Source organism: Pararge aegeria, chromosome 12 (assembly GCF_905163445.1).
Source record: "Pararge aegeria chromosome 12, ilParAegt1.1, whole genome shotgun sequence".
In the NCBI taxonomy this organism is placed as follows: Eukaryota; Metazoa; Arthropoda; class Insecta; order Lepidoptera; family Nymphalidae; genus Pararge; species Pararge aegeria.
The window spans coordinates 16,088,818-16,100,927 of record NC_053191.1 but is presented as its reverse complement, the minus strand read 5'-3'; the positions used below and the strand labels follow the sequence as shown (position 1 = coordinate 16,100,927).

General features: G+C 36.9%; 1 protein-coding gene across 2 annotated transcripts in view; it reads left to right on the top strand.

Moving 5' to 3' along the window:
• Positions 1 to 12,110, top strand: part of LOC120628484 — a 261,310-nt gene that overhangs the window by 168,101 nt on the left and 81,099 nt on the right. The window contains exon 1 of one of the 2 annotated variants that reach the window (XM_039896877.1): positions 10,941 to 10,984. The exons of the other annotated variant lie outside the window; for it this stretch is intronic. Within the exon in view, the coding sequence (XP_039752811.1) occupies positions 10,969 to 10,984 (16 nt within the window). The 5' untranslated portion in view covers positions 10,941 to 10,968. Of the gene's footprint in view, positions 1 to 10,940; positions 10,985 to 12,110 lie in introns of those variants that run through there. 2 annotated transcript variants of the gene reach the window in all.

Here is a 12,110-nt window from a genome sequence, read left to right as displayed (position 1 = left end):
TTTTAATCTTAACGTAAGACGTTTCCCAGAAAACTTATTAATCTCGTCACGAAAACCTAACGAGATTAAAATTTTATATTATTAAAATATTCAAATGTAGCGTTACTTTAAGTTCGGTGTGAGTTATACTTTACGATTTTCACGTTAATTTTATTATTAACTAGCTGTAGCCCGCGTTCTTCGTCCTCATTTATTACGGTTTTTTACAAATCCCGTACAAACGTTGGTTTCGCTGTGATAAAAGGTAGCCTACGTTACTCGGTCCTTTCAACTGTTCTAAAAACCAAGTTGATTTGTTGCTTAGGAGAAACAAACAAACAAAACTTTTGCATTTATAATATTAGTATGGATAATACTTAAGAAGTACTTGTTAAACAGTTTTTTTTAGTCATTCCACCCCCAATCTAATAGTTTTATTTTCTATTTGCCTGTCTTGCTTTCTGGAGACGGACTTAAGGCACTGCTGCAAAATTTATTATTCTCTGTGTATTTAAGAAATAAGGGCGTTACCAAGTAAACCTGGAATAACGTCGGATAATTTTACAGTGTCGTATCACGCTCTAATGTTTAAAATGTGTTGTTAGTTGAAGTGGAACAAAACACTGCAGAACTATTCTGAGGTTATGGCCACGTTTATTCTTAAGACTCTTTGTGTAAGTTGGATAGATCTTTCGTTCGTTACTCACTAACGGTATTAATTGATATATGTCGCACTCATATAAATCATACATAGGAGATTTTTTATTCAAGTATTTTTTTAAACGCGCGGAAACAAAATTCCACGCCCTCGCGGACCCGGTAAAAAAAGTTCTCATTTTAATTATTCTTATTATATTTAATTAAACAATAACCACGCTTATTTGTCTGTAATAACACCACAGATTAAATAAAGCACTTGAAAACCCCAACGATTTTAGAATAAATAAAAGAATATAAAAACATAATGAAATCACAGCCGAGTGGGTACGAATAATTTCTATATGAACAATAAGCTGTGTGTAAGACGTTTAGGTGCATACGACTACGATACGATATTTGGATGATTCTTTAGATGGATTCGATAGCACTTCGCCAATACGATTTGGCGCAAAAATGCGTTGCTTGGGCATTTTTATTTCTTCCTTCCTTATTTCTTCTCGATCAATCGAAGATAAAGCAACGTCAAAAATTACACCAAAATCTTTATTATAATTTAATCAAATGTTTTTTGCTGTCATTTTGCACGTATTGAAATATTTATTAAGTTTTTCTTGTTTAAAATGTTAAAAGTAGTAGAGCGTTTTTAGAGGCAGTAGTGATATCGTGACAGAGCTCCGAAGAAGTAATACTGCTTATTTCTGCCGCCAAGCATGGCTCTGTGTTCCGGTCTGAAAGGCGTGGTTGCCGATTTTATAACAGGCACATGCGGCTTAGGTGGATTATTATGCCTTACAAAGTGTTACTTTGTTTATAGGCGATTCGTTTCCACTTAACATCAGGTTGGCCATCTGCTTTGTCCGTCAATTATTACTTGATTGAAAAAGGGCGTGTTGATATCGTGTCGGATCATGTAAATGGCTTGGCATGAGAACTTAATCTAAACAATCACAGTGCCTTATTTCTTTAGCAATAAAGGCCATAATAATCAGTTATAATACAATCTATGGGACTGTTGCCCAGTATACAGTACAATAAAATGCGTAACAAAGGGACTTTTATGGGGTGTTTTTATGGGGAAGATAGATGTAAAAATAATTTTGATATAAAAATTGGTCAAGTGCGAAATGTGCGCAAGGGGATGCTGTAGTAAAAAATTACTATCTATATTTTTTTATTTCCGTTTTGTCGAACTTGTATTTTTATGTATAAATCCGTTATCTTAAGGTAGTAACGTTTTGTCTTGATACTAAAGTGACTAGTGTAAGCACTGAGTGCAAGGATAACAATTTGGTGCCTTAAAAACACTTGAAAATTATATTATAATTTTTTTTAGACTTGAAATTCTTTATTGTGGCTTATGGATAAGAGTTCTATTGGTTTTTCATAAATCATAGCTTCAAAAGTAAAATTCAAAGTTTATCGATTACCAAAATGCTTTTCGAAGAGTATTGCATCATAGAGTTCGTAAAGTTACTCAGGTCTTTCCAACTATATCTATGCAAAATACTTATCGATCATGTGCTCATAATACAATTATATATATATACTAGAATAGTACCAAGCGGTGGTAGCCTAGTTGGTGGGACTTCGACTTAACTTTTGTGGGGCCGAGCTCGAATCCCGGCACGCACCTCTCTTTCTAAGTTATGTGCGTTTCAGGCAATTCACTTGCTTCAACGGTGGAGAAGAACATCGTAAGGAAACCTGCACTCCCGAGTGTTCTCCATAATGTTCTTAAAGGTGTGTGGAGCCCACCAATCCGCACTGGGCCAGCGTGGTGGACTAGGGCTTCAACCCCTTCTCATTGTGGGAGGAGACCCGTGCCCGGTAGTGGACCGGTAAAGACTTGATATGATGATGATGATGAGTTACGCTTAACTTATACAGCTGAAATTATGCAAAGACAACGTTCAAGATTCTTGGGCAAAAAAAGGGAATCCGCGGGATTTTTAAAAACCCAAAACAATCGAAGCCACAGGTATCAGCTAGTTTATAATGTTGTACGTATTGAGCGACCTTCTACCCTTTTACTTGTCAGTGTAAGATTGCAAACGTCGCTAGCATGTATTCGAAATTAAAAGATAGAAACTTGAAGGATATTCCTTTTAGGCTCTTACTTCCCATGCCCTAAGGGTTCCACTGAAACAAGCGAACGAAACCTCAGGGGGAGAAATGGGGTGTATTATAATACGGGTATGTGGAAAATTCTCAGCGTTTATCAACCTGAAACTTGATATAGGTACAAATACTTTTGGTAACAAACATGTATCTACATAGTTTAGGATGTCGCATGTATTAAGTCGCGGGTCCAGATATGTGTTAGCGATCGACAGCCACGGCATATTACATGTGACGGCACTCATCTTAAAATTTAGTAGTAGTAGAGTTTTTTGTGACAGCTCGTCCGGGCAGTACCTACTACCGCCATGCTAAAAGTCAAAGTCAAATATTGCTTTATACAAATAGGCCCATACATGGCGCTTTTGATGCGTAGGTACGTTACATAAATAGACGTATACATGGTAGTGAGATGATGAGGCGATAACTACAATCGTGAACCTAAAACTAAAGCTACCAAGGGGCTACGGGTGCTCTTCTTGTTATCACCATCTCACAGTGTCATTTAAAAAGCAGCCTTATAGCCTGAGGGGCGCGGTTGCCGGATTAATACGAGTACAGGCTCATGAGGCTTTACACCTACGGCTCAGGTTCAAAGACACAAGGCACAACTGTAATGTAGGTAGTTCAAATATTAAATATGTCATACCGGCGATCCCGCCACGCGGCGGGCGCTCGACAATAAAGGATTGACGCAATAAGATGCATCGTGTTTTATAATATTTTAATATCTCTTAAACAGGAAAGTTGCTTTAGCAACAAGATGTGTTCCCTGTTTATAGACGGTAGGTGGTAGGTTGGTGGTTGACTGTAGATAAGTGGTAACCACTTATCTACAGTCAGGTATACCATCTGGTACGTAGTTACAATAAAAAAAAAAGTTGGTATGCTTTGCTATAAATTTATAAAAGGTATCTGGAGCGGTATAAAATCTGAAGCATTGGCATTGTAGGAAATTCATTTTGAAAGATGCTCTTAGAATACTCGGTCTAGGATGGATTGGAAAAAATGATTCTTTATTGGAGGTCTTGGCGAAGGACAAGCTTTTGAAAATACCGTTGTCAGAGATACTTATCAAAATTAATTACTGTTAAATTCATCTTATTTATAACCAACTTCAAAAAGGAAGAGGTTGTCAATTCGTTGGAATCGTTTCTTTTTTTATGTTTGTTACCCGATTACTTGAAGACGCCTGAACCGATTTAAAAACATACTTTCCAGGTGGTACCATTTTAATTTGATCGAAATCGGTCGAACTGTTATTAAAAAATCAACAATAATGTAACCCAAAGTAGCAAATTTTTGCCTATAAAGTTCATTATTTGGTGTGCCCTGAGAAAAGTATTGTTACATAAAAATATGTACTACATGATTAAAGTACTCATCGTATTACCTACAAAAAAGTTCGCGAGGGAATATAGTCTAACTATCTAACTATTATTTTGTGTTCTAAATTTTAATAAGATCGCCGGTAGAAACAAGTATTTTTTGCTTTTTAGTTCCTGGGCGTATGCTAAAGTCGGTTATTTTTAATTTATTAAAACCACATTATATTTTGTTAATACTCCGAGACTGAAGTTTGAACGTGCTTTCTGGATGTTTCATACGAAATTGAAAGTACGTTTGCAAAAGTGGGTCACGCCGATAACTCAGTTATCGTGTGATTAGTTCATTTGCGAGCAGGATACGATTCGATTTGCTATTTGCTAGTATTACTTTGGTTGTTAGTACGATTGGGAGAATTCCAATTTTGCAATAAATTTTTCATACAATCGTTCAATTTGGTTTTACGAGCGAAGCGCGGTCTCCGAATTTGTTTAGTTTAACTAGCGATCCGTCTGCCTGTCTATCAGGCTTTTTTTGAACCAATGAAAGTTTTCAGTTTACTGTTTTTTTATACGACAAAAATGGATGTATGCAAAAACTTTAATATATTCGCATCATCATATCAAGCCCATTAAAGGTCCACTTGAGGGCACCGGTCTCGGTTTCGGCCGTAGTCCACCACGCTAGCCAAGTTCGGATTGGTGGAGAACTCTCAGGCATGCAGGTTATTCTGTTATTCGTTTATCGCAATTCTCATTAAATTCAATAAATAAACAAAAAAATATTGTTACAGTAATATAATACAGTCCGTAATTAATTCAACTTTCGATAACTATAACTTGATATCTGCCAGATATTTAATTAAATAGATAAGTATTCTTAATAAATTCTTATTTAATTTGTTTAAAAAAAAAACAAGGTTTTTAGTGTTAGTAGGTTTTTAATTATTGAAGTTATAATAAACAAATGTCAACTGACCATAATCTTTAACAAATATGCTATACCAATTATAACCCGGTTGGGGCTTCAAATGGTTCAGGAGTCCTCCCGACACTTCAGCATCTGCTATGTTATTGTGACGAGCATAAATTGCTAACCAACCATTTACCAGTAGTTCCGGTGTCCATCTGTGGTCTCTTTGTGTGCTATTCGAAAAAAATGCACAAGTTACTTTAAAAAATCCTTACAGGTGTGCCTATATTATTTAAAAAAATCCCTCAATTTTTCCAGGACCCCTTCAATAAATAAATAAGTACATAAATATACTACGACAATACACACATCGCCATCTAGCCCGAAAGTAAGCGTAGCTAATGCTATATAACTAAGATGACTGACGAATATTTTAATGAATAATATAAATAAATACTTATGATATACAGATTAAAATCCAGATATTGAAAACCATTCCTGTTCATCACACAAACATTTTCTAGTTGTGGGAATCGAATCCACGGCCTTGGACTCAGAAAGCGGAGTCGCTGTCCACTGCGCCAGACGGCCGTCAAAAAAGATAGATCTTGACCTGATTAAAATGGGATCCCTGGACCGTTTGAAACAAAAAATAATTTTCCAATTTAGTTTAGAAATTACAAGTATTACAAGTTCTGGTAAAGCTAACAAACATTGAGAACAGTACAAACGAATTGAGAACCTCCTCCTTTTTTGAAATCTCTTTAAAGTAGAAACACATAGAATCAAAAATCCAATATGACTTTCACAACAAATTAGATCGTTTCCCTACAAAACAATTTTAATACCTCCCGGTACGTACATGGAATTAGAGACGTATTTCTCGATTGGCCGGATCTCGCGATTCGATTACCGGGCCGGCCGAACAGTTCGGTGGAGTGAAAAATTTTCAACTAATAACCGTGCTGGGGTGAAGATTGGGTCTCTCGTTAACGTCTTATGTGTTCATGCCTAGTTGATTTTAATACGACAACGACGAAGAATTAAAACTAAAACTAAAACTAGGACGAAGGAAATTTTATTTTAATTGCATACCTCACTATTTATTAATTTTATATTCATTCGTTATTCTTTCATGGTATTAACCCATTACCGGCCCACTACAGGGCACGGGTCTCCTCCCACAATGAGAAGGCTTTATTATTTAGTACTTTTAAAATACTCATTGTTTTCTGTTCTTTTATTTGTATATTGAGATGTGTTTTACCTGAATCAAACAAATATTATTATTATTTAAGTAATTGTGGAGCTTCTTGTGACAGCTCGACCGGGGAGGTACTAGAGGAACAGACAGACATGCCCGTTTTCACTAACGACGGACAAGGCAATGTCTAAGTCAGCAGCGCCTTATCAAAGAAGATTCCTATGCCTTACCTTTCACCAATCGATTTTCACTGTCTATGGTTCTTGCCACAACGTGTGCTATTTGTTGTTGGTATTATCATATTTTCGATTATTTAAAAGAAAACGAATTGTAATTTTTTCATCTGTCTAGTGTCAGTTTACCAGTCCCCTAAACTTTACGATCCGCCGAATCGGTGTCGTAACTTTATACGGTGCCTAACGTCGTTAGACACGAGTTCGTGAAATGTTACTCTAGGAATCATCTAAATTAGTAGGCGTCCGATTAAGGAAATTCCTAGGTATAGTGCAAACGGGTATTAGTATCGCATCTTTATGAATGTAAATGGGAGAGAATGAACCGACGCCAAGCTGCCCTACTAATTTAAAAAGTATCTATCCACGGGCTCATCGCAAAAGAAACTGCTCCGGTTTTCTAATTGTTCTTTTCCAGTCAGAGATTACTTTCACTCCCATTTCAATTATAACGGATGCATGGAATGGGTTTCATACAAATTCAAATACCGACCGCTCTCATTACGTTATGTATTCTTAGAGTGCACTGAATCCATTTTTGAGATTAGACTTTTATACGTGAGTATAAGTTAAAAGGAAAATATAATACATAATTCTTTTTATAAATGAAACTCACGTAATTGAAGCATTAGTAGTAGAGATTTTTTTTAGCAGAGATTAGGGGTAAAGGTGTAATACTTATAATTACCATAACTCGAACTTCTGAACCCGCTACCATTCCTAGATTGCATCAACACTTATCATCAGAAGTGATTAAATTCAAGGGCTAAATTGTAGTGGAATAAAACAAAGAAGGGAAACATGAAGATGGCGAACATTTTTATTATGGATTCAAAACGAAACAATATAAAAAAACAAAAATACACATTTAAACTTGGGTTAAGGACTCGATAGAGTCTCTACAAACAGACTGACTTGACATTTCAAAAGTGCTTATTAATTAGGCCTACTTGAAATAAATGAATTTTGAATTGAATTGATTATAAACAACATAGGTACTTGTTTAGTACCTAGTTGTTTATAATCAATTCAAACCTGTTTAGAAAAATAGTTACCAAAATTAATGCACAATAATTTGGAAAAATTATAATTTGAATACTTTTTGTTTTACCACTACAATTTAACCCTTGGCTGCAATCTCACCTGATGCCAAATTTAATTGTGTTAAATTTTTGAATCAGCACCTCGCATTGCCAATTCTGTGTTGAATCTAACAACTGTAACTGGAAGAGGGGATTATAGAATAGCTCTGCAAGATGGGGCGTGATATTTTAATTTCGATGTAATGGACATTTCCCTGTGGGGCACAAATCGATATATTTCATTTCGATTTTATCAGAGGGCACGTCTAATTAGATTTTTAACTGGCTTGAAAAGAAGATTATTATTGGTTCTACGCGTATTCTTAAGGTTTCGATACCCCATTTAATATGCTCGTTGGTCTCAACTTGATATTTAGGTAAGTAAATGCTGTTTTGATGTTTTTTGTTTGTTTACTTTTACTTTCTGAATTTAGAAATTTGTTAGCAAATGATCAAATTAAGTATGTACCTAATAGAATATTTCTCCGGTGCACGCACGATCAAAGATTGATCTAATTGATACCTCCGCCGCACCGCACCGCTGACACTCGATATAGGATGGTTCTTAAACACAAAACATTTTTTTCATCACTCATTAGTAGTGTAGGTAGTCATTGGACAGATTAACTGAATCACTGTTGTAAGGCGAAAGGAAAGTCACGGTTTACCTCTATATAATGTACACTTTATAATTCTACATCCTTAGGAATAGAGTAAACATTTCAACTAGAACATACCTATAGACAAGTTAAATTATTATAGTACCTTTCAAAGAATAACTATAAATTCAAGTACTAAATACAATATCCGGCGTATCGATGAAAACTCCCGTACACGGGAAGTTATGAAAACAAACAGCTACTGCAAATAGGCTGTATTGCGAGTCGGAAGTCACGTGACGTCATCGGCGGAGCTATTTCCGGTCGCCATTATCCAATCGATGCCGGGGAAATTGTTCAATATGACACAAGTACGCTGCTCGAAGAGATTTCATAAGGGATACCACTTTCAAATAATAAAAACTTCTTGGATACGAGGATAACATTACTCAAATGCAACTCAAATTATCAATATTCAAAATAATTTCAAAACAGTGCCTGATTAAGCAAGCGCGGGCCCCGTAGCAAATTCTTTAAAAGAGCCCTTGATCTGCTATGGGTTCTTAAGTATAAAGTAGTAAAAATACAATTCAATACTCAATACGTATCTAAAATACGTATAAACGTATTTGCTATCTATAGTTCAGTAGTCAGGCATAGATGAGTGGTATTAAATATGCGGGGCCCTCTTACGCGCGAGGCCCGTAGCAATTGCTACAGCTAATAGTCCACTGCTGGACTAGAGGCCTCTCCCGACGGAAGGTTGATGATACCAGTAGATGGTAGAAGTAGCACAGAAGACGCTGCTACCCGTTCTCCGCTATATTTCCTTAGTCCTTTCCCTTCCCTTACTTTTTCATAGTAAATTTTACTAGGTATATAAAATAAAAAATAAATGTCCTCTTCGAGTGTCAAGCCTAAGGCTGCCAGTCCACCGAAGCGGAGCGAGGCAGCGGAGCCGAGAAACGGACTAATGCGGAGCGCAGTTGCGTACTGTGTCTGGTTCACTTAAGAGCAGCGGAGATTTTGTGCAATCCTAATGGTTAATATTTCTCCGTTTCTCGGCTCGCAGCCTTAGGCTGCTAGTCCACCGGAGAGGAGCGAGGCAGCGAAGCTGAGAAACGGACTTATGCGGACCGGAATTGCGTACTGTCTGTCCACCGGAGCGGAGCGAGGCTGCAGAACGAAGTGAGAAAGTTATACGGAGCGGAGTTGCTGTGTTTTTCAATATGCGCAGTATGTACGCGACAATTTCTCCGCTGCGCTTCCCCGCTCCACTTACCGGTTTTATATGAATTAATAAAGTTTCTTCGGTGGACTGGCAGCCTCATACGTTTATGTTTGAAATGTTTTCAATTCGAATATTGTTTTCGATATCTCACCACATAAAGATTTTCTTATATTAAATGTCACATAATAATAACTTATTGAAGTCTAATTTTACTTTTCGTACGTCATAAGTATAAACGTAGACGTTCAATATTCACGACATTGTTTAGTTAAGCATGTTTTAGGCACAGGTTTAGGTTATTACAAGTCCTACAATATAAAACGTGTAACAGAAATACGAAATAATATTGAAGAATGCATAAGTATATTTCATAAGGAACCACCCGGTAATATATTCAATCAAAAGAAGTATATTTATTTTTCGATATAAACGAATTCAGAACATTCTAAATGTTTACTTATGACATACCTATTGAAGATGAAAGTCCGACACGCGCATAGTACCTACGCTACGCGACGCATACCGAATAAAGTGACAGGAGCCACATGATTTTAATTATGCATACGATGTTAGGGCTTTATCGGGATTATATTTAATTTAATTTAATTTTTATTTTCATTTGGTAACTATGACCCATCTATACTATTACATAAACATAATTAAACACTTAACAATAACAAGCTAAAATATTATAGGGATTATATTTATAGTATAGGGATTTCGGTTTTCGGTGTTACAGATAGGTTTCAGAGACTTGTGAAGAGAGCCCGTGAAGATATACACTTTAAAATTTTGTCTATCATTTTTTTTATTTAGTTGTTTGTATGATACTGATTTGTGAAACCTTCATCAGCGCGATACAGGATCTCGTGGCGCCATCTAGCGTGGAGATCTACACAAATAGTTTTTATTTTGGGCGACGCCGTTACAGCCCTATGCCAAATCTCCTTACAAGTTTGGAAACTTTGTCGGCGCTACATACTAAATCAGCAAGCCGCCGCAATGTTTAGACGAGCCGGCGGCTTTGGTGTGTAGACTCCCTATGAGTTATCTGACGATTCTCAGTCAAGTCTCACATAAATAATATGGCGTCATTGCCAAAAGTCATAATACGTCTGGTTCCAAATTGAATATATAACGTTAACACGGCCCATTACCATTTCTTGCCGGTCCGGGGCACGGGTCTCGTACAGACGAAGAAGGATTTAGGCCGTTGTCCACCAAGTTGGCAAACGCGGATTGGTAGACTTTGCATGCCGTTTCAGAACGTTATGGGGAGGCTCTCAGGCAGGCAGGTTTCACGCTGTTTTCCTTCACCGTTCAAGTAATGGAAATTTGAATTGCTGAAAATAAAACGCACATAACCAAGTCACAGGTGCGTGTCGGGTATAGCACTCTGTACCCCCGAAAGGAAAGACGCAGCCCACTAGGCTATCACCGCGTATACATGTAAACAAACAAACACAATGTAATATTTAGGTGATGAAAATTTAAAGGCTTTATTATTATTATTTTTAATTGCCAAAATCATCTCAAATCATCTTACCAAAAATATAAAACTTTATTAATTTTGTCTCTGTTCCTTTCCAGGTAAGCTCAAATCCCGGTTTATAACGGCTCAGGAATGCTGGTAATGTCTGGTAAGTTTTAAAGTAGACGCGGTGGAGCGTAGGCATGCAACAGGAGTCGCGCGTCTGCAGTAGACTCGTATTTGGTTGCTAATTTGTTTTCTCCGGTGACGATCGATGAACGCGTACCTTTTCGTTTCCATTGTTCGACGACACGTCATACGATTGATTGTAGTTGGTAATACTTTGGATTTGTGATGTGTATCATATTTGTATTATGTTTGTATCGCTATGTAGCGATAAGGTCGCCAAATAGTGTACATATTTTGTTATTTTTTAGTCGCGAGGATTCAGTGACGACGAAGATAATGGGACTGGCTGAAAACCAGTGCTGCGCGTTTTAGTATGCAGCTATACTGAGCCAGCTCCTTTGTCACACCTTTTTTTTTTTATTCTTTAACAATTTAGACCCCTAATGTTAAATTTTACACAAATGTGTGACAATAAAGACGATTTTTCTTTCTTTTCTTTCTTTACATCATCATCATCATATCAACCCATTACCGGCCCACTACAGCGCACGGGTCTCCTCCCACAATGAGAAGGAGTTAAGGCCGTAGTCCACCGTGCTTACAAAATATTATTTAAAAAAAAACTAAAATATTCTTTAAAAAAAACTAAATCTTTGGTTTGTACGGTTCGTCCGGGGAAGTATTACCAGCATGCTTATCTCTGCCGCCACGCAGCACTTTTGTGTTCCGGTCACACGAGGGTTAAACCTATGATCCTGATTGATGGTCACAAAGCGGCACTTTGTAGGACGTAACCTTGCATGGTTCCTTGGATGGTTTACCGATTACCGGTGCGTCATCTGAGTGATACTTCAATAATCACTATAGCAAAACATTGTTTAAATGTATTCTAAACTATCGCTAACATCAAACTTCACATTCGATAGAGCTTGCATATTAAAAGAAAAACTGAGTAGAAATAAATAAATTAGTATGCTTATATTTTCAAAATTAAGTAGGGATCATGCCTTTTACCGTGACGGCATAAGGGAGCGTGGTGTCGTTTACCGTGACGGCATGTGTTTCTTTTAATTCGAAGTTGCGCCAAAAGTGTCACAATACCATTTATTGTTTTTAGTTTTTGGTTCGGCTGAGCGGAGTTATTATTGAGGGCACATTCCGAAATT